At 37.2% G+C, this 24,024-nt stretch overlaps 1 protein-coding gene across 1 annotated transcript in view; it reads left to right on the top strand.

The window, feature by feature from the left end:
- The window catches only part of LOC103780805 (low-density lipoprotein receptor-related protein 2-like), a gene marked incomplete at its 5' end in the record, with an annotated part of 43,853 nt that overhangs the window by 5,922 nt on the left and 13,907 nt on the right, over positions 1-24,024 (top strand). Inside the window, 3 exons of the mRNA XM_008948497.1 lie at positions 13,102-13,277; positions 14,547-14,666; positions 17,183-17,299. Of these exons, the coding sequence (XP_008946745.1) occupies positions 13,102-13,277; positions 14,547-14,666; positions 17,183-17,299 (413 nt within the window). The remainder of the gene's footprint in view (positions 1-13,101; positions 13,278-14,546; positions 14,667-17,182; positions 17,300-24,024) is intronic.

The following is a 24,024-nucleotide window of genomic DNA, read 5'->3' as shown; positions in this document are numbered from 1 at the left end:
TGATAGGATATGGGGCAGTGGTCACAAGCTGGAGCACAGGAAGTTCCACCTCAACATGAGGAAGAACTTCTTTACTGTAAGGGTTCCAGAGCACTGGAACAGGCTCCCCAGGGAGGTTGTGGGGTCTCCTACCTGGGATACTTTTCAGACCCGTCTGGATGGGTTCCTGTGTGACCTGCCCTAGACTAGATGGTCCTGCTCTGGCAGGGGAGTTGGACTCAATGATCTCTGGAGGTCCCTTCCAACCCCTAACAATCTGTGATTCTGTGATTTCTAATTGAGCAGTAAATAGGCACACTGAACAGATAGTTCATTTTATCTTTATGAGTATTGGATCAAATGCAGTTCAATCTTCCTGCAATACTTATTTTTAGATCTGAGAGCTTTTGAAATCTCTTCAGATAGACAAATATGTAACTTCGAATCACATTGTACTGTCACTTTTTAAAGCAAGAGTTTGTTTCTCTTCTTTTAGAGCTCTGCTTAAACAGTGCTGGGACCACAAAGCACTTTCAATGTTTCAAAGCAAATGACACTGTCTAGAAGTTTTTGTTGTAAAACATTAAAAATCCCTTCCAATTAATGGTCTGCAGGTTGATATCTATGTAAAGAGAAGTTCATGTTTTTATTCTACTGTGGTTAATTAGTGATGATCAGATAATTTGTCAGCTGCTTTTTGATAGCTTACACTGAATGTGGCAAACAAAGGACAGAGCTGGTTTTGAACTAATTTGAAGACTAAAGTGTTTCTTCATGTAATTTGATAATTATACTTTATTCTTAAAGATACCTTGAGCTGTTTCTAGATGAAGAAATAAAATATCTTTTGAATCATCCCAGTGGAACTCCATTGATTTCAAAGAAATCATCCCTGAGTTGTACTGATCTAAGAAATAGAAAATAGGGTTCAGTGAAGAGTAAACATCTTGTTTAATAGCTTATTATTTTTTGAGATCCATGTTGAAGTCCACTTTCTTATGTTAATGTTCATTTTGTTAACTGCTTTTTGCTTCCTTATCTCAGAACACTTCTAGAACAGCTTAAGAAAATGATGTTTAATGAGTAAGCATAGAAATGTTTAATTGAATGGATAGCCTTTAGAGGATTCCATAAGATTTTACTGTTTGTTTCAAGGCTTTTAATGTTTTCTTTGCTTTGCAATGCTTAAAGTGGATTAGAGATCTAAGGATCACTGTTACAAGTTTTCTTTCGGATTAATGAAATGACATGTAAGAGTTGACTGAAATTGTTCTCCTTTATGACCCGTTCTATTTTATGCTTTTAACATGAGTAAGTTGTCTTTGTTTTACCATCAAGAAGGTAAGTATCCAGCAAAAGGGCCCTGTTTACAACAGCAATGTGTCTGCCCAATTATTTTCTTGCACAAGCAGGTCATGATGCTACAATCTGCTGAGTCGAGTGGAAGAATGGGCATCCATTCCAATAGGGACTCCGTTTGATGGGGATTTCAGGCTCCTGCTTTTGTGGAACAAGGAGGATGAGGTCTGAAACATCTATAAGGAAAAAAAAAGGCAACAAACAAAACCAAACACACTCAAGGCAGAGTCCCTAGGATGCCCCAGGAACTGATACATTCACTGATGTAATTAGAACCTAGGTAATTTTTTTTTAAATTTTTTTTTTTTTTACTTCAGAAACCATTGTGCACATTACCAACTCAGATAAATATGCTACAGATTGTTTGGTTTAGTTGGAGGAAGGGGACCTGCGGAACTGGAGTTCATACATATGTCAATAATTCTCCCCAGGTTTGCCCAGAAGGAAGTTTATTATGTAAAGTTCACCTTATTTGACACCAGTGGGAGACCCCATTTATATCTGATCAAGCCCTTGTCATACCTTGTCATCTAAGGGTACATTTTCCTGAGAAGTGATGGGCCAATTGAGCAGTTCACTTCTGCTTCCAGCAGAAGGCCATGCTCTCCTTCCCTCTCCTCTCCAGTATCCCATTCCCATGTTGCTGCCAGCCTTGAGTTCTTGCTGCTTGCTTTGTGCTAGTACCACTGTTCATTGGAGCTGTCTGTGAGCTGCTTTCACTTGCAAATCTGGAGGAAAATTAAACCAGGGAATTAGGTGGTTTAGTGAGTTAGAGCAGCATGCAGAAAGGTCTGGTAATTATTAGAGTTTGGAAAAGAAAGAGAACCTTGGCATCAAGTGGGAGAAGGAGTGGAAAGAGAGCCCCCCCGTTTGCCTATGGTAAGTCAGTGGGTTGGCTCAGGTGGCCAAGCAAGCACTGCTTAAAGCTACTGCTAAGAATATATAGGAAATGCTTGGCTAGCATGCTAGTTACAAGAGTGGTCCTGTCAGGGCTATAGTGAACCAGTGTAACCACTGCAGGAAACCCTTTTGTAAAGTGGTCTAGTGTAAACAGATGGCTTGACTTGAATGGGACTGCTCACGTGTTGACTTTTGAGCAGGATTGCAGAGCTGTTCTCAACCTGCAATACAATAAATGAATTGGACAATAACCAAGCACGTGGAATGCTGGTGCAGTTTTTGTTGGCCTTCTAGATGTGTTAATAGATATAACTTTTACTCCTGTGAGGTCTCAAAGGCTTTTAAATCTTTTCGTTTGCAACAAAGGAGCTCCAGTTTGTATCTGAAATGAGTAACAAAAGTTTATGGTGTTTTCTGTAGGAATATATGCACTGGTATTATTAGCTTTGTGGTTTTTACTTTTCTGTAGGAAGTCAGCCACAGAATGTGCTTTAAAGCCTCAGTGAAAATGAATTTTTGTTCCTAGTATTCTGTAAACGTAGCAAAGGACTAAAATTTCTTTTGTTACCTCTGCACTACATGAAAGGTAATTAAACTGTGTCTGTTAATCTGAGCCTTGACAAATTTCTGTTGGCTGAACCAATAGGAAATCTGAACTCGGACATAGCTGAGCTGTGGCCTGTTTTGCTCAGGCAGGGTGGCCATCTGCTTCACCAGGAGTCCTGCCCGAGTGATGCCAGGGCAATAATGACAGTCGGGCTCCTTTGGCACTCGCTGAGGTCACGGTATCTTGTAATGGAATTTGTGTTCCAACTGTAGGCAATTGAAAAAAGTGGCCATTTAACAATGGAAACACAAAAATACTTTTATTACTAGCTTTTATTAGTTTCGCAAGTTTTAACTTTATTAAGACTGCCACAGATTGTGTTGTCAAATGAATATCTTACAGTGAGAAACAAAGAAACAAAAAACAAAAGACCAAATCTCCACAAATACCCAAATTTAAAGCTGAACATCAGAAATTTGGGTATCTCTCGGATTTATTTGGGGGGAAAAAAAAACTAAAAGACAAATCATTCTACAAAATAATGGGTAGGAAAATGGAATTAAGAGCGAGTTAAAAATTCGGAGCTTGATGAAGTACTCTGTCCATACTAAGACTTCAGCACCTACTAGGAAACAAAACCCATTCCTTCCTGTTTTTTGTTTGGTTTCCTTTTTCTTTTTCTTTTTAGGTGTGCAATACTCTAAGACTTGCTGGCCTTTTCGGCTTTTTCTAATAAAGGTCAAGAATTATCAGAGACTTAAATCCCAAGAAATTTCATAAGGTGGTAGAAAGAGAGGGAGACCCACATTATCATCCCATGGAGGGAAAAAATCTCAGTTATTAAATGTTCTATATGGAGATACTGACTCTCTGGCCAGCAATACATCAGGTGTGGTTGCAGTCTTGTTCTGTGGCTGCAGGCAATTTGAAAGACTGTTGGAAACTATTGCTATAAGGGAGAGATTATGATTTACAGGTCACAGTTCGGTGGGCAGTGTTATTTATATGGTGCATACTACTACTGTGAAACTTGGGAGATGTGTGCCTTTCCCTTGTGGTGTGGTTTTTTTTTTTTTTTTTTGTGCTTGGTGCTGGATATAAGTACCTATATAAGTACCTGCAGTACTTGTGTGCTCTTGCTTTTCTAAGGATGCAGCCAAGCACACATTTATACCACATTTAAAAGTGCAAAATGATGACTAGTGCCCTGTGAAGCTTTGGGACACAGCTGAAATTCTTTTTTATCTAGAGTCCCACTAGTAATGATGGTGCTACTCAAGTAGTGAATTTTGTTATAGACAGGGGTTCTCTGGTGGGAAGAGAGAAATAGCTTTTGCTTTGTGTGCTTACTGTGCTTATTATCTATAAGGGAAAGCAGTTTAGTTTTTGCATGACAAGTTTTGTTTTTCACTTAATAACTTGTGATAGAATATTCCAGTAAGGTTTATGATTTGGCAAAGTGTTATAAGTCGCATAGCAATTTTCAATCTAGCAATAATACATAAGTGAAATATAAAAATATACACAGTTTCACGGCCACAAAGTGGATTGCAAGGCTCTTACTGAGGCTGATTCCTATTTCTACAATGACTCATCAGCTTTCAGGAGAGCATGACTGAATTAAATGCAGCTCACCATCTCAGCATGAGGTTTAATTTTGAGAACAAACAGCACATTGGTTGGAAAATGTATTTGAAAAACAGTACAGCTCTCAAAATGAGACTATCTTCCTAAGAAGGTTGTTTATCATCTGCTACTGCATCTACCGAACTTTCTTAGTGTCCAGTATTTCTTAGTGTACCTGTTCTAATTTGTTTAAGCATTTTTTTCTTTTTTTTTTTTTTTCCATTTTCCACACATTGTGTAGTTGTAAATACTACGTAGTCTGTAGATTTTCCTGGTTGGTCATATTCCCCCCCTCACTCTCTTACCCAGTTTGCTATTCTACAGCAGCCTTGGGGCCATTAGCAAGGTTTGTTCTTAAGAAAATACTTCAGATGCTTCCTTCTTTGAGTAACTGTGGCTGTCTTTATTTCTACTATGTTTGCTTGTTCTTCTTCCTCTTTGTGTCATTTGTTCAATTAGAACTTAGGAGAGCTCAGAAATGTATGCTTCCATAGAGATCCACAGTGCTTGTTTCGCTTACCCAGCTAACACAATCACATTTTATTTATGTGGATTAAGACACCTAATGTTGAGACAACTGGCTGAGGTTATCCAGTTTAGTGCAGAACATGTTCTTCATGTGTAATGTGTCTGAAATGTATTTTTATATTGTGAGGACTAATCTTTAAGTACTGTAAATACTGGTTCTCTTGGATTTGGCCCTACAGATAACTTTACTAAATTCTCTAAGAAGGGAATACAAATAGTTTTTATTAGTCTCACCTTGGAAAATACTTTATATACCTTTGGGTTAAAGAAAGTGTCCAACAAAAATTAATGGCTGATACTCAGTTGTCAGTGAGGCATAAGAAATTTGTCAGTGACTTAAATGGAAAAAAGAACCAGATCTTGTTCAGTATCAGGGATCGGTAGAAATGAGTATCATCTCCTGTCTATTAGAATTAGCCCTTGCTTAAAAGGATTGCTTCTTATCCCTGTCTTGTTACAGGACTAAGAACATAGTAACAGTTTATTCATTGCTTTTTAAAAAGTGAGTTGAAACAAAATTATAAAGGAACTTAATTTTGATTAATTTGCTTATAGTGCTACAGTAAAGGTAGTATCTGTAAAGATTCATAGTATGGTTATGTGTTGTTTGTGGTAAATAAACTCCCATGATTTTAAATTTAAGGAGTTTATTTTTTTTACATTTAGAATCAATGTGAATAATTTAAAAATCTTGTATATGCTAATTTATTTTTACTTTTTCCTGAATGGATGGTTTTAAAGTGATGACTTTAGAAACAATAGTTTTTAAACTATTTAAACTTTCAGTTATTAAAACTTTAGAAACAGTAGTAATTTTGTTCTGAACACCAGAGCTTTAAGAAAAAAAAATTAATTTAAACCTGAGAACTTTTTCTAAGAGGTCCATATTTTAACAGAATGTTAGGAACATAATAGTGAGTTAAGGCTTATGTTTACAAAAAATAAAATTGAATAGATTTCTTAAAAATTTATTATAAATGAACTTCTATTTTTATCAGGGTAATTGCATTTGTTGCTTTTTCAATTAATAAAGCTCAGGTAAGGTAGAGAGGATGAGGTTCATGAATATCTGTAATGTTGCTACAAGGCATTTACAGTGTCATTCCTCTGAACTTGATGTCTGCAGCAGACCTGAACCTTTTTTTTCTTTGCAGGAAAGCTTTCCTGCTTAGTTTCAGTAGATTAAAATCTTGAATTTCTTTAATTCTTGGATTTATTTTGAGGCATTAACAGAAATGAATCTATAGTCCTTTTATAACTGTATTAACTGACAACAAATAGTTTAACATAGAATACACTGATTTGATGTATTTTTAAAGAAAGGTTTTGCATGTGAGCATTATTAAAATGAGATGCTTTAATTTTAACAATGGTTTTAGTTGACAAGTGTCTATATGTGCAAGAGTATGCAGCCACAAAGCACAGAACATAATGTAAATTTTGCTGTGTTCAGACCATTGGCAAGTGGATTTGAAAAAGAATGTGTGAAAATCTACTACAGTGAAATGTGGTATTTAAGTCCATACTGAAAGACAAAATTTTCACTTTTGTTCTTGAATTTTAAGGTACTTCTTATTTAAAATTAGTGAGTAAAATTTTAAAATGTAGGTATTGGTGTCTACTCTGACAGGCAAGATCCATTTATTGCAACTTTTGATACCCATTATTCCACTAAACTCAGGACATGGTTTACTCAAATTTCCCTCTCCTGTGAGTATGGAATATCAAACAGTGCATTTGTCTAAGCTGGAAATAAACTCTGCATATCCAAGGAAGCTTACAGAGGGAAATAAATGAGCACAGATTACATTTTCTCTTCTGTTTTCATTCCTCTCACCCTCCTGATAACAGTTCTATTTATAATCCAGTAATATATAAAGGTCTATGTGTGTGTGAATTTTCGGGGAGAAGGGCTAGATGTATAGTTTTCTACTGTTCCATGGAGCAAAAGCTGTTTTATTATTGTCATCACTTGGTTTCTGCTAATTTGAGGGAGCTGTGCAATTGGCATTTGGGAGCCAAGTCTCTTAGTCCAGTTAGTGTCAGTGGAGAGTCAGACACTGTTCTTCAACAGACTTTTGCTGCTTCAAGTTCAGTCCTTTATCACTTCCACATCCTGCCTGTAAGATAACCTGTCCACCCAGTCCACCTGTCAATCTGTATGCAGACTCGTTGCAGTCATGTGAGGTGGGCAGACTTACATTTGTACTATTTTTTTGTCGATGTTGTTAGTTAACATTATTTCACTAATCTAGTTTAGAGATGTGGGGACAAAAGATATTCTGTGTTTCAAGGTCTTGAAGACTGAAGATAAATCTTGTACTGCTTCCTTTAATAATTCATTTGCCTATTACAATTTCTAGCAGGGATACTACCTTTCAGTATCACAGGGCATTTTACCATAATAAGCAAAGGTGTTTTCTGAATGATGGGTTTTACTTCTTTCTTCATTAGTGTGACAGAACAGAGATGGCGTTTCCAGAGATTCAGCTTCCCCTCCCTGAGCATTCCAAAACCTCAGGCTGCTTGACATGTAATTAAGCTAGGCAAAAATCTGACATCAAAGTATATGGAAAGTGAATCTCCAGGATTATTCTTCTACGTGCAATGCCACTGGACTGGGCTGTTCTGTTTGGGGGCTGAATGGGAACAAAGAGTACCCTTTGTTGGAAGGCAGAAAGGGAGAAAAGAGAGCTTGTCACTTTTCTGTTGTAAAATTTATGTGGCTTGTAATGTACAGTTTGTTTGCACTTACTTACTTGTTGAAAAACTGCAGATGTGTTAAAGGTGGAAACTCTGAAATGCTGGGGTTTGAGCCCCGAGCCCCGAATTAATGTTGACATATGGGTCTTCACCCACAGCCCTTCATAAAGAGGTGGTGAGTTTGCCTTATAGCTTCCCCCCAGGGTGCAGCCGGCCCTGCTGGGAGAGCCATAAGGGAAATGAGCCCCAGGGGTCCTGCATTGAGTCAACAAAGGTCAGGTGTCGCTTGGGGATAAAAGCTGGGACCACTTGCAGGGAGTCAGGAGTGTCTGTCTGTGGAGTGGATGCACTTCACAGAGTTTCCTGGTTGAGGAAAGATCTCCTGACTCTCCTGGAACTGGGCCCCGGTCAGCTTGGACCTTTATAAATGTGGGCTAGGAGGCTGAGAGATGGCTATGTGGCTACCCTTATCTTACATGTTTAATCTGTTGACCTGGCTGTTTCCCATTCCATCTATGGGAAACCTCAGTTCCTTATTTGTTCCACCTATTGTCGGTCGGGCCATGTCGTTGTTGGGATCGTTGGGGGTAATGTCGATTGCATGTGTACTAATTGACTTGTTTGTACCCTCAGCGATTGCTCATGGAATGTCTTTTCTATATTCAATACAGTCTACTTACTGTTTTTTCTTTCTGCTGCTTGTGTCAGTTATATTAGGCGTAGTAATTGGCAAAACAAATGTTCAGTTTCAAAAAATACTGTCTCGAAGAAAACTACTCTTTTAAACAAAAAATACATTGAAAGAAATGTTCCTGAAGTGTAAAGTACTTGCAGTTTAAGTTTCATTTTTGAATGGACAGTTTGAGTGGGACAATCTACCCTGGGCTTAGTACATTCTTCATTATTTTAAATCAATCTTAACTGTTAAAGAGATGTTAGCAGTTCTCAAAGGTATTGTAGGCATAAGGAAGATGGGATGAATGGGGGTTTTTGACTTATTCTGTATAGGCAGAATAGACAATCATGGTGTCCTTAATCTGTGAATGACAAATGTAATTCCAAATATTTTTAATCAAAAGTATGAGGGACTTCAAGGTTGAATGGGCAGGTGGAAAATGTATGAAAAGAATTAGAAAAGGCTAGAACTGTTCAGAGAGGAACTGAAAGGAGTCTAAAGTAATGCAAAGTGGCAGAGAATAAGGCAGTATTTGTTTCTGTTACAAGCCAAACATAACATTCTGGTTTTAATACAAGAGGGTTGAATTTAGGCTTTAATTCTCAATCTAAATATTTCTGCACAAATGTATTGGGCAAAGGAAGCACAAAGGAGACTGAGAGTGTGTAATGGACTGCCTTCCTACTGAAGATTGTAGCCTTGCAAGTTAAACCGTTGTGCTGTGAAATGCCCGAAGCTATTAACCTCTTTCTCTTCTGCTGGTGTCCATTTGACTTAATGTGACATTGAGTAATATTCTACCATCCTCAGCAGTGGGGTTTTTCTTTGGCAGTGGTTTAGCTTTAGGATACTCCACTCCCATGCAGGTGACGTTTGTTGGGCAAAACTTACCTTGCTGAACATAAGGTAATTGTATTGAATAGTGCTTGTATTGCATTATTTCCTTTGGTAAGAGATATATTTGGAAAAAAAAAAGAGACACTTTTTTTCTGCTTTTAATTTGGTTAGTGTTTTGTTGAGTCTTTGCTCTGACAAAATCACTATTATGTTGCTTTACTCCAGTGGAAGGTGACTACCTGGCATAATCTTTGTGGAAGTAGCTTACCCAGAGCCAGTAATATTAGCCTTCTTGCTTTTGCTCCACTTGGGGTTCTCTTAGTAGAGAATCCCAGACACTGAGAACCACAGAAAGTCTAGTGACAAAGTTAGCATAAAGCCCAAAGATAGTAAATGTAGTAAGAAGTTTAAAAATGGTGCCTTGAGCTATATTTTTCCAGTGATGCTTCTGATTTTTGGTTTGCATTTTTCAGTACTTGACTGGTTTATATTAAAGTTTATGTATCTATATGCTTTACTTGGCGTTTTCCTGAATATTGAACAGTTGAAACAGCTCTTGTCTTTCAAAATTCTTTTTGTTAATGCCCAGGGATTTGTTATGTATGTTCTGGTGGGGATTGATAAGGTCTGTCATGCATTTTTTAGTAGATATTTTAGCAGCGCTTGTATCACAGTCAGAAGACTAAAACTGAATTATAGGAAAAGTAGAGCAACACCAAAAATTAAATAGCTTTTGAATTTTGAACTTTCAAAAGTCACTCAGATTCTTTTCTATTAGCAAATTTTAAGCACGACAGTGAAGATTGTTTTACCGCTTGATTTTAAGCATGGTGGTTATTCCTTCCAGGAATCCTGTTAACAGGGTGCTGTTTGTCTGAAAGAGGTGTCTGGTTTTATCACCATTTGTCAGAGTAAATAAGAATTTCTATGGACATTAGCTCATTAGTATTAATTTTTGGCAATGTCTGACTGATTCATACATTGCCTTGCCATTTAAAATAAAAAACATCTTATTGAAAGCATAGCTTTCAAAAACATTACTAATGAATTGTTTAGTTCAGCAAATTGAAGTTTCAGATAACAGCAATAAACAAGTAGATACACCTTATCTTCTGACAGTCCCTGCCCTTTCTCAAACCCAGGTGCTGCAGGTTCATATTGCAGAGCATGTACCAATGGAAATAGTCCTTTTGGACTTCATATGCTTGCTATGTGGATCATTGCTAGTCAGTGTGAGTAATGCGTGCAACGGTTTTGCATAAATTGATACTCTTTTAAAGCTGTAACTAAATCACAGTTCTTCAAATCTCATAGATTTCCAGTACTTGTTATTAGCAGAATATGTACAGTTAAGTTTTGAAAAAATGGTCTCTATTATTAGCTGGAGAAACAAACCTGGTTATTGTTGACATGGTTATTTTTCTCTTATTCTGGATATTTCTCTTGGGTATTCATAACAGTAATTTTGTAATCATGTGTGTTCCCCTTGGCTGCTTTCTCTTTTATCAAAGTTAGGATTGGTTTTGTACACAGTTGAAAGACAAATTTCTTAGAGCCTTTGCGAGAAGTGCCCATGATGCTGCAGATCACTTTTACTTCCATATTGCTTAGTTTCAAAGATTGTCTTTTTGATGAATTAACATCATTACTTGCTGTGTAATTTTCTTTGTTCTAAAGATAATATAAACCAGTAATAAATGAAGTACCGTTCTTTTGTATTTTTCATACATTTCAGAGCTCTTTGCCTTCAGTTATAAGTATGCATGGAAGATAACATTTGAGAAGCCTAATGCCATAATTAAATGAGTTGTAAGAGGTCTGCTGAAGAGTTGTATAAACAGACATTAATGCAGCACTTACTGTATGTAGGTGTGAGCAATTTAAAGTATAATTCTGCAAAGTATTGAAGAGTGTAGGAGAACTGTGTGATTTGGAGGTTTTCTGTTAATGTTCAGTTTCTATTTCTTAAAGTGTATAAAGGCTGCTATGTTCATCGTGCTTTCTAAAAGGTTTTATCAGTGTTATCACCTCGTTTTTATTGCTATAAGGGTATGTTTAACTGTGGTAACTTAATACAAGAGAGGCAAAATAAATTACAGTGTTGTACATAGTGCTTGAATTTTTTTTTGGCTAGTTATTATTTGGAATAATATACAAATTGCTCATATTGCTTGTTTATAAACATCTGTTTCCTTAGAAATTCTAATCTCATGGATGCAGTTTTAATTCTGTATGGTAACTTCTTTTTAAGCAAGGGGCTTTGAATATTCCACTGGTTTTGAATAGCAATAATATACTAAATATACAGGCAGATTTAGTATTTGCTTTGTATAGTAATTCCAATTGGTAAATGGTGGTTTATGTGCTGTGTTTATTAGAGATTTAACTGCTAATCTCATATGAAAATGTTGCTTTGTAGGGCAAAATTCAGTGAGAGGGCCTAGGATTCCAGAGTGAACTTGTACATTCCTGCAGGGCATTTTTGCAAGGGAGGTTGTTGTGTTTTAAAGGTAGTTGATAAGAAACGCGCACCACCAACCCCAGACCTGCACCACCAACCACCATCATGCATTAGTCTATAGAAGGTATTTGAGTGAACACACTCCTGTACCACTCTGTACCACCATTCATCCAAGTGAAATTTTTGACCATTTGCGTGGTACATTATAAATCAGAATGTCACTACCAGACAATCAGATTTGAACATTCCTTGCATAAAGTAGCTTGCCTATATCCTTTAGGAGTACACCACTTAACTGTGTTTATGGGACAGTGTTGATACACCTGGTTTTACATGAAAGTTAGGGTAGCGTGTTATTTATGTCATCATGAATTTAAAAAGTAGGTGGTTGTGCTTTATGTATATGTGCTTTATGAAGTTATCTTCTCAGGACAAATCACTCAGAGTAATTGAAAGATGTAGTTTTATTATATGGCTATTAATGAAATCAGGAAACAAGATTTTTTTTTTTCTTCAGAGTTGGGCCTTGCTGCTACTACTTTTTTTTTTTTAGTGTTCCCTTTTCTGAAGTGCTGACAACAGATTAACATGGAACAGCTCTGTGGGACTCAGTTATGTTATAGTTCATTGTTTTGTGAACCTATAAAACTGTTCACTCCATTTTTATGAGGCTATAGTCACAAGGAAAGGCCATAAACAGTGTGTTTTCACTTTCTTATGGGTCTGGAGATTTCATTAGTTGACTCTAATAAAGGCCTGATGCAGCTGCATTTACAGCTGGGAATGAATGCTGTTTTATCAGTTCTTAATCCTTAGTAGGTCAAACAGGAGGAAATGACAGCAGGGTAGCATTTGATCAGCCATAGAAGGCTGAAAGCTTAATTTCCTTAAAAATTATTTGCTATTCAAATGTTTACTGAAGAGATGCTTTCCTATATGCTAGAGGAAGATTTTAAATATTAGGGCATAATTAAAAATTGAAACAAAACTGAGGTCCCTCTATACTTTGAAACAGTCACTACTAAAGTCAAACTTTCTACATCAACTACAAGGATCATTATAATTATTTTTTTGGACATTTTTAGCTCTTAAAAGTAATGTGGAAGATTGTGCCCTACCTTCATTTAAGTCCATACTGCTTGTGAATTTAAAATTCATACATTCCTGGTAAATAGGTTTCTGTAGTGTGGGTGCTTCTCTGTCTGAGATTCGTTGGGGTTATTGCCCGCCACGTCTTCACCTTTTTTTTTAAAAAATAGTATAAAAGCATTAAAATTATGGGAATTTTCTATGAGTTTAGTTGGGAAATATTCTGTAAGTTTTAGAGCTGATTATTTTCTTCTTTTGATTGACTGGTTGTGTAGAGATGTTTATATATATATATACACACACACACACACACTTATTTATATTTTTGTATCATCACATTATTTTCTCTCCTTTCTATGCCCCAAGGTGATGGATTGATTACAGTTTTTTGACAAGAATACACTCTACTGTCTGTTTTTATGTGTTGGTACTGCTAACCTGCTTGTTACTTTGCTCTGCCACAGGATGTGAGCGGGGGCAGTTTCGCTGTGGAAATGGTCGCTGCATTCCTGGAGACTGGAGGTGTGATGGAGCTAGAGACTGTTCGGATGATACAGATGAAGCTGGCTGTCGTAAGTGAAATAACTATGGAACAATTTTTTTTGTACTATAAGAAATATTGAGATCCCACTGTTCTCAACTGTACCTGCGGTACAAAAACGAATACTGGAGGGGGAGAAAACTCCAAGTTGTCTTTAGATGGCTGCAGAATCTGCTTCTTGAGTCCATTGGCTTTGATAGAAAATCAAGGTGCTCAACTTCTAACATGACTTAGCCATCTCTTAAAAATGTGAGTGTGCGATAATGCAGTTTAATTTGATTACTAATGTTCTAATGAGATGTAGAAATGTATTGTATTCTCTTATTGCAGTAATCCTGAATATTTGATGTACATACAGCTAGCACCAGCATCACTTGGACTTCAAATCTTGGGATCTTTCAGGCTCTAGACAATAAACAAGCTGTACCTACTGCACCTTAAGTAGTGTCTTGGTTTACTGTCAAGAGTTGGTTGTGTTATCCTCAGTGCTAGCAGTTCAGGGACAACAATTGTTGGAATGTCTAGGAAGATAGTTTTAAAACTATTTTAAACTGGCGTAAGTTTAAAATTATATTACAAGATTATTCTTTGATAGGCTTGTATGTCATCCCACAAGTACAAAGTGTTTCTAGCTGACTTTGCAGTACTGCAAAGACATGATCCTGAGGAAAAAAACATGGTTAAGATCAGGGTCCTGTCTACTGGACTGTGTTGTGCTAGTGATTCTTCCCAGAAGTATTAACTAGAGATGGAGTAAGCTGTAATGCATTTTCAAACATTTATTTTGATCTTTATCTCTAATGGCTCCCAGTTGTTTGGCTCTTTGAAAAGTACAGAGTGCAACTGGGACAATGACATTCAGATTGTTCTGACCTGACCCTCACTTTTGGCTTGTGAATTCACAGAGAAGAGTCGTGAGCTTGTTTGAAAGACATTCTTTCTAATGAGGATAGAGCACCTGAGGTGGAATGAGAGCAGTTGAATAGACCATTGTGAAATTAGAGAAGCTAGTGTGATTCCATATATGAAGTGATAAAAAAAAAAGAGGCTCTGACAGAGAGTTGCTCAGAGCCCTAAGCTTTTCTGTGACTTGTCTTCTGGAGGAGCTTCTGCCTCCAAGGGAGGATATAAAACTGAAGAGTCATACGCCGGAGTTAACTAAACTAAATTTTGTCTTTGAGCATCCTTGTGCTTCCCCACTTTCTCCTCCCTGCTCTGTCTGTTTTCTTTGGTTTTCTTTGAAAGTACTTTTCCAGATGTCTGTGAAATCACATTTTTTTTCTTCCATTACTTACACTAGCACAACCTACCTGCGAGGGAAATCAATTTCAGTGTCAGACTGATGGTGAATGTATCCCACATTCATGGGTTTGTGATGATGAGGAAGACTGTGAAGATGGCTCGGATGAGCATCAATGTCGTAAGTGTTTAAGTTCTAATGTTATACCAGTTTGGTGAAATAAGGTAATCCACATAAAAGCATATTGAGAACATACAGACATAAGCCTTCTGTAAGTACAGCTGTTATAAGAAGAGTCTCTCTAAAGTAGTTTCTAGGAATGAAATAATCTGAAATAGATAAATTACAGAAAACGTGTCCAAAAAGACATCTCCAGCTCCTGAAATCTGAAAATTACTGATGTAAGAGGAAAAAAGGCGAAAACTATACAGTGCCTATTAGATTTACAGTCGATACAAAATGTAGTTCTTCCAAAAATGGTGAAATATATGTAATGCTCTGATGTCCGTGCGGTCTCAGTCACAGAAAAAGCTTCTTTATTCATTGTGTAACAAAATTAACACTGGCATCTCAGAATTATACAAAAAAACCAAAAAGTTCTTTTATTTCTAGAATATGTTGAAAATTTTATGTATGTAAAAGGAGGAATTATCAGTACGTTGAAGTAAACGTTGCTAAAGACTTTTGTACCATCTTCAGTGATGCTGTTGAATAGCGTTATTATTTAGTATGACCAGAGCTGTTCTTTCTCATATGCAGATAGGAGAAATACCAAAAGCCCTAGCATGGGGTGAAAGTCTAGTCTTTCAGTATCCTTTGGGCAAGTTAACTTAAACTTAGGACATAATTCCTATTCGTATTTCACTTTAATATGCTAGCCAATGTATTAATCACGTTTGAATTTCAGTTTTAAACTGAAGTTTAATGTTCTCTGTATATTTCAGAGCAAACAAATCATTTAGCAGTGTAACTGCCATAGCCATAGGCTCTTTCCTTTTTTTCAGTATTGATAGCAAGATAAATACTGATAATAATGAAATATATTACTCTGTTTTGAATTTCATGACTAAGCAGTTTAAAGGCTCTATACAGTTAAGTATGTGCCGAAGGGTTGAACAGTGAACTGAGATGATTATTGCTCCATTATGTTCTCTGTGTCATTGCATAAGAGAGGTAGAAGAAGCATTGACAGTGTTCTAAAGAACCAATTTCCTGCTACTTCCAGTATTAGAAATTATTTTAATTGATGAGGATAAGATTAATTTATTTTCCTTTTATTCTATGTATAATTTTTGGGTAGCTACTTTAAACTGAACAGCTCTTTAAACTAATCACCTCCCTGATTCTGGGCAGATTCACAGGTTTAAGTTTCGGAAGGATTTTGCTCACAGACTTTGTGCTTTTGTATCTTGACACTTGTTCCCACTGAGGATGGCAAAATTTGAACTAAGGTTCCATGCCTTTTGCTCCCCTCTTCCTCTAAGAAGGTGCAAGCACAACTGCTAGTTATGCGTTAACTAAGGAATCTGTAGATGCAAACTGCAAAATGAGCAACAGCTCTGAGCTGACTTTTGAACGGGGTCACTGTAACATTATTCTCCATGAACTGGTTAATCATGAGCATTACTGACTATTGCTGGTTTTGAGCCATCTCTTGGTATTTGTCCTTGTTCTTCTAAAGGGACATTTTATCTTCGTGCTTGGGAGTCCTGGAGGAGCTTTTCCTTCTTGAAATGTTAGAAATTTTTCCTGAGAAGAGGGGCTGACAGCTCTGGAATTCACGTGTGTGGAATTAAAACAAAATGTTTTTACTTGGTGCTGCTGTTCTTCTGTTCCCTTGTGATATGAGTATCTGAATAGCTGATTTAAGTGTAGGAACACTGCTGACAGATGAAGCAACAGAAAGGCCCTGTAAAGCAGCAGACCAGACCAGACACCGGTGTGTAGACAGGGGTGGTGTTGAGATATAGCATGAATTTGAAATAAAATAAAAATAGATGAAAGAAAAGAAATAAATATGCACATGGCGGAAGGAAGGTAAAGTTAGCACTAATTTCAACCTTCAGGTATAGCTTCATAAATTCGGTTAATTTGCCCAAGAGGAGCAGAGAGTTTAATTTAGCTGTAGTGGAATCACAGTGGAATTGCACACTTTTATGTGGTTGGTTTTCACTAACACAGCTGTCATGAGAGGAGACATAATCATTCTTGATCCTTTATTATGAATGTAAAATATTCCTGACTGTTGAGGCCCTGGCTGTATTAGGAAGTAGTGCCTTACCTCCAGCTCTGCTATGTTTACATTGTGACATTCTAGTTGACCAAATAACTTATGACTGACAGATTTTATCCCAGTAAACAAGTTAATAGAGAAAACTTTAAAGCAGTGAGAATTGGTCTTTTAATCTTTTATACTGAACAGTTATGGGGAGGTAATATTTAACTGAGAGGTCAAGCCCTTCAGTGGAGAAAAGCAGTGATCTGCAGGCTACAGAAGGCCTCATAGAGCTGTGTTATCTGCCATGTGCCTGTCAAGTGTTCTTTAATCTCCTTGTGTACACAAAGATACGGGGAGAGAAAGTCTTATGCTAATATTTGTGAGAAGGATGCAGTAGTTAGAAGAAGAGGGAAAATATTTTTCTGTATAAAAAATCTTTATTGATGGAAAAGACTGATTGGGTGCCTGTTTCTTGCAGCGGGCAGAACATGCTCAAGTCAGCAGTTCACGTGTTCAAACGGACAGTGTATCCCAAGTGCGTACTGGTGCGATCGAGTGAAGGACTGCACTGATGGAACAGATGAAAGAGTCTGCCGTGAGTTAGCACTAGACCATTTTCATCTCATCTCTCTGTGGCATTTTAATAAATTTGTAAGATTAAAGGGCTCGTTGATGGACAGAATGACCACAATATGCTTCTTTTTATGAGAGTTTAATTTCAGATTTTGTGTATTAGAGCTGATGCTCCGATAGAGATTTGTTTTTGCAGAACTCAAACACAAACTGCTGCCATAGGATCAGGGCTTCTTTTCTGTCATTGTCTGAAAGCTAATATTGCTCTGGAAAAAAAAGCAACTAAATTTCGTTGCCAATTTTTTTCATATTCTTTATGCATACTCCATATGAAATCAGTGGCAACTATAACCTGTATAGAAAAGTAGAATTTGACCCCAAATCACTTCTTTGAGGGACTTTGACCCTTTAAAAAGCATTTGTATTCTACACTGCAGATTTCTGTGGAGATGAAGCTGCATTGGGTCATATTGTATTCAGATAAGCTGTTTATATTGTGCCAACAAAACTGCAGATGGATAAGTGGGTTTCCTCAGTTTAGCTTCACCAGAGTTGAGGCTGGCTGGCTGGTGACAGCCTCCCTAGATCCCGGCCTAAGTTTGAATAGAGACCATGTATTTCAGAGAAGTTTTTGTCTAATACCTACATGACAATGGTTAACAGCATGTCTGTTTATTGTTAGTATTAAGGAAAAGCTTTATACATTGCGGGTAACATATAACATATGGGCTGCTATTCCAGCTGTTAGAACTTGTGTGATTCAGGGAAAAAGACATAACTGTAAACCTCAGTCACAGCCTGAAGTGGGGCAGGAGGTGGGGGAAGAGGCTAGGATGCTCAGGAATGGATAAAGCAGGAAGAAATAAAAATTTGTTAATTGGCTGCACTTACAGGGAAAAAGTACATATGTACCTGCTGTGTAAAGGAAAACCAGCATATTACACGCTCAACCAACTGTTAGTGCATTTTATCACTGACTCACAGGTGGCTAAAATATATGCTCTGTAGAAAGAAAGGTGATTTAGAACTATATGATGCTGTGGAATAAAAGGTTGCTGAGATAACCAACTTGGAACTTTTCTGTTTGGTAGACCTAAAGGCAATTCTGAAGTCCCCAACACAGACAGCTAAGAGCCAAGATCCAAAGTACCCTATATCATTGCTGGAAGAATATCTTCTGTATCTTGGCATTTTTTTTTTCTTTTACAGTTTAGAGGAAGAAAAGAGATGGGTAACTTTACTTAGCACATCTATTACACATTTTAAAAAATTCCTGAAGAGAAGATACTTGCTTAAAAAATGCATTATCTGTGAAATTAGAAAACCCAAACTGCTCAGCACCTCTGAGAAATCTCTAACTAGTCATTGAATCCAGTATGGAACAGACAGATGAAATATTGTGATTGTTATAATGCAGTAAATCGGTGGCAAACTGGGAGTGAAGTCCTAAAGACAATTCTCACAATTCTTTCTCCAGATGAGAAGCCTCTGTGATGTTCAAGTGCATATTTTATTTCATGTTTAACATGCTCAACTCAGTAAATTAATAAAGGCAGTTTGGAAAGGGGCCTCTAGATACCTTAACAGTAGTAGCATTTCACTGCTGTGTGGGAAACCCAGTCATTGCTTCATCAGGCAGTAGGCCCCATGACTGTTGTGAAGACAGCATATTTAGCCGCAGGGAGTGCCCATATTAGTGTCCAGGGAGAGGCACTGCCTCATATCATTCATCGGCCTCTACTCTAGTGTATTAGAATATGTGTTGACAGTCCCTCTAAGACAAGAATGACTGTGACTTGGAACACTGAAAGTAGGAGAGTTGGACTAGTTTAAAGAAATGTGATGATGCTGAAGACAAGAAAACAAAGAAGAATGTAATGACAAGACTGTTTCAGAGAGGCCAATCAGTTTTACTGCCTCTCTGGCTTTTCAAGACCTGGAAATTCAAACAAACCATAAGATTAACGATTTGGTGATTTTATGATTGACTATACAGTAGGGATTAGTGTGTTAGATGTTACTATTTGGCAGTAGATTCTAATACTTGCTTTGAACAGTAATTTTCCCCACTGTTTCATCCTTTTCCTTTTCTATATTATCTGACACAAACAATTATAAGAGGAATATAATGATTTTGGCATTTTCCTTTGTCATTATTTTTCCTTTATTTAATTTACACTAAAAGCTATCATAAATAAAAATTAAGACATCCATGAACAATGAAAGAAAAAAAGCTATTTAGAATTGAGTCTGTTATTTCAGAAAGTATAACAAAATGTAAACTTACCATGTCCATTTACTTATGCCTTGCACACAATGTTCTATCTGAAAGCAGATTTAGATTGGAAAAAAGAAAGTTTTGTTGCTGAATAAGTTACATTATTTAAGAAACTAGTCAAATGCAAAATGTCACAAATATGAAATAACTCAGCAATTAAACGTAAAAAAATAGAACAAAGGAATTCAAAGCCTTAGTTCATTTTACTGCTAATAGGATTAACAGCAAGAGAAAACTACCCATGCAGAGGATAAAATACACATCAGAACAATGTTTCAGCTACAGGTCATGTAATTAGTGCATTGAGGTTATTTTAATTTCATAAAATTGTGCTTTTTCTTTACATATATATATAAGGTTGTTTTCCCAGCTTTTTTAATAGCAGCATGAAAATACATTCATATTAAAACTTCAGAAATATTAAATGAAATGACAGACTGTTTGGGATAGCAAGTACTTTATGGGAGTAAGCACCCAATACTGGGTGTTATTTTTCTGTGTTACATACCTTATTTCTTTGAACTCAAGGTAGAATTCTCTTTCAACTCAAGGTAGAATTCTCTCTCCTGCTTCAGCTTCATAGCTGAAAAATGAAAATCCCAATCATGTCCATTTTGCTTTGTTAGAACTGACACAATAGCCTTCCTGAATACAGCTTGGGCAGTTGAGCACTGCACTGAGGCTATGAGGGAGAAAGGGGAAATATTTTTAAATGTATTGTCGATGGGCTGAGTGCAGGCTGAGGAACTCTGGATTATTTTATTCTACTTTTGATGTTAAGTTGCTGCCATGAGTCAAATGCCTACCATGTTAATTCCTGCTTCTTATTTGCAACTCTAAATAGCTGTACTGGCCAGGAAGTGGGCAGTAAGATTTGGGATGAATTTGTGGAGATCAGGGTGAAAATCAACAAAGACCAGGAATTGAAGAGATCATAAGGGATATAGTCCAAGAAGGAAGAAAAATTAAAAGCTAATGTTCTTGGTGTTGAACAAATTACATGTAACAGCTACAGGACAAGGCACAAGTTCAGGCTGAAGAAAATATCTCTACAAGGGAGAGTCTGAAACAGGGAAGAAGCAAAATTGGAGCAAGGTAAGGAAGACAGCCAAAGACTAGAGAGACAGGGATCAAAATCGGGAATTAAGGCCTGGAATAAGGGTCTGGTCAGTCTGCCAGCTCTGCATCTCTGCTGTGAACACTACCTGATATTACATACCTCACAGGACTCTTGAGCTTAGGCTAAGTCCTCCTACTGGTGTCTGATAAACTATGAGCTGTGTGGGCAAAAGGTTGCCCACTGTCAGGTGGTGACTCATGGCAGTGAGTCAAAGGGTTTTAATTTTATTTTGTAAAATGTTTTGAAATGCTGCTGCAATAAAAGAATGAGACTTTGAAGTACAAAATAGCCCCGTTTTCTTCTTTCTCCTTGTAACATAGGTTAGGGTTACAGAAGGTTACATTTCCTGACTGTGTGACAGAAATCCATGTCTGCTGAATCAAATACCAGTTGCAGCTGTTCCCTCTTACTGGTTTTGTATGGATTTATTTCCAGCTCACAGAACTAAAGTGTTAGGCAGTGAGCAAAATGAAGTAGGTTTAAGCACTTCCTGTGACTTAGCTTTCAAGCACCACTTTCCAAGGTGTCTCATCTATCATTTATGCTGGTGTTTGCAACTTGTTTGTATTTTGCACCTGAAATGCTGGCAGACCACAGGGAGAAGGACTGTGGAGAAGTATTTTGGCTAATGAAAAGAGATGCCTGGGAGGAAGGGGAAAGAAGGAAGAGTTCCCTTTCTTCCTGAGCACTGGAATGAATGTAGCTGCATTTCCCTGTTTTTCACAAAGCTCATATTATCTTCTAGGAACTGTGATCACTAGGAATAGACCTGTTCTTTTCATTTTTTTTGCAATTAGCCAAAGGTTTTTGGGAGGAAAAGATAAAGGAAACAATGTTCATGTTGGAGGCTCTTCACAGTTAAAAGCAAGATGAAAGAAAATGGTTTATAATTTGGTCTGTTCACTTTTCTTTCCTAATTCCATGCTCAGTCTTATTGTCTCCTTTTACTCTCTCCTCTCATAAAGCTCTAATCTCAGACTTCCTTAGTGCAAACTACCTACCCTGTAATACTTCTAATTTACCTCATCCTTCCTTTTTCTTTCTTTCTAATCTGTCTGTCACTGACTTAAACCCTACATGTCTGAGCCCCTGGGAGTGAACCCTTTCTTTGGTTTTTATGTGGTTCCAGAACACTCACAGAGTGCTGACTCTTTTTCCATTTGCATCACAGGACAGAGACAGATGATATCAACTTCTCTGTTCAGCATCAGTTCTTGCATAGTTATGTTTCTTTAAACCCAAATGCATTGCTCTAGGGTCGGGTGCACGGGTGCATACAGGAAATCTTAGTGGGTGGTTTGTTTGTGGTTGTTTTTTTTTTTTTTAAAGTCAAAACATAGGAAGTGTTAAATTCAAAGTATTGATACTCACTTTCCAGATTTTCGTTGATGGAGAGCTTTTGACCTTAAGCTAGTTTAGTCTTCTAGTTTTAGGGGGTTTATTCCATTCTTGCCATCCTCACTGCCAAGGTCCAAATTCTTATTTTCCTATTGAGAACTTTCCATTTGGTGATAGGGAGTAGAATTTAGATAATTCATTGCTAATGTTTTCTAATTTTTGGAGAGAAAGAAAGGGAGTTTAAGACCTGTTTTTTTCACAACTGCAAGGACAGGCACTCCATCATTTTCAGATATCCTAGTGTTGTTATGAAATTCCTTCATACTCGCAACATCAACAGAGTCCGCCACAAACACAGTGCCACAAACACAATGCCATAGGTGCTTCTTGTGTCTGATTTCCACAGAAGCCTTAGATGGAAGCCAAGTGTAGCACAGTGGTTGGCCCTCACAGTAGCCAGCATTTCTTTCCTGATTCTTGTATCTTTGCTACTTCTCCTCTCATAAAAATGTGAATGTTTATCCCAGCTACTGTGGAATTGTTCTGATAGCACAGATGCACCTGAACCCTGCAGTGCGTTGGCTACAGCCTTTAACATAACTCACAGCTTTGCCATTATTTATGAGGATTAGTTCTTAATTTCCCAAATAACTAAAACTATTTTGTTGAAACAATATGCTATAAGGTACAAAGAGTACAATGTTCAATGCACAATGCAGTGAAAAATTTCTTTCAGATCAGTGAGAAAGCTGTGATCAGAACTGTAATTTACTAATCTTGGCCTTTAGACAGGGGATTGGGAATAGGATTACCTGTACAGAGTTTAAAAGTTAAATTCATTTGTCAGGCTTTTCAACTGTAATTATAATAAAGAATCTGTATACCAAGCAGTTTTGAAAAGAAAATAAGGAAAAAGAAGTATTTGTTCACATTCTAGTAAACCACCAGTGTAGTCAGAATGTGTATTTTGAAATATCTTCAAAACATCTTTACTTATTGCCCTGCTTGGTATTTTTAAAATAATTTGTTCCAGTGAGGGTTCATTTATCTACCTGCATTTCCATATGGAGGTAAAGGCTCAATAAATGTCACTTCTACAAATAGTAATTATTTTCTTCCATACTTTCCCTTTGCCTGAAATAAGTAACTTTTGTCTACATGGCAATGAGCTAAACTAAGCTTATATTCTTCTACTCATATTCTCATTCTCTAGCACATGCACATGGTTTATTTGTTGAATAGTTCTACTGAACTCACTAAGTGCTTGTATACAGATATATTTTCAGAACTGCTTTTAACTTGTTTGAAATAATTCCTGGTTTTGGCCTGTCAGCCATCTACACAAATAGAACAGTTAAAAACTGAAAAAAAAAACCCCATTCATTGTGCAATTTTTGTTTGTTTTGGGAAGGGGATGAGTAACAAAAAACAAAGGTCCTAAAGCTGGACATGGACTTGGAAGTTTAACATCCTTGGCTTAATTAGAACAAAACCATAACCTAAACTCTGAGTTTGAGAACTCATGACCTTCTAAGAGGACCTAGGAACTGTAAATTTCACAAACTCCCTTTCTACTTTTTAGATCAGTAAAGTGTAAAACTGAGGTACAAGTAAGTAAAATGTTCACTGCTTGCTGTCCTTTTGTGTTCATAGAATCATAGAATGATAGGGGTTGGAAGGGACCTCGAAAGATCATCTAGTCCAACCCCCCTGCCAGAGCAGGGTCACCTAGAGTACATCACACAGGAAGGCGTCCAGGCAGGGTTTGAATGACTCCAGTGAAGGAGACTCCACAACCTCTCTGGCCAGCCTGTTCCAGTGCTCCGGCACCCTCACAGTAAAAAAATGTTTCCTGATATTCACCTTGACCCTCCTATGCTCCAATTTGCACCCATTACCCCTTGTCCTATCACAGGTCAGCACTGAAAAAAGCTTAATTCCATCTTCCTGACACTCACCCTTTACATATTTGAACACATTGATGAGGTCACCCCTCAGTCGCCTTTTCTCC

This window comes from Merops nubicus, unplaced genomic scaffold (genome assembly GCF_000691845.1).
Source record: "Merops nubicus isolate BGI_N331 unplaced genomic scaffold, ASM69184v1 scaffold1301, whole genome shotgun sequence".
In the NCBI taxonomy this organism is placed as follows: Eukaryota; Metazoa; Chordata; class Aves; order Coraciiformes; family Meropidae; genus Merops; species Merops nubicus.
This window is presented reverse-complemented; position numbering and strand designations above follow the sequence as displayed.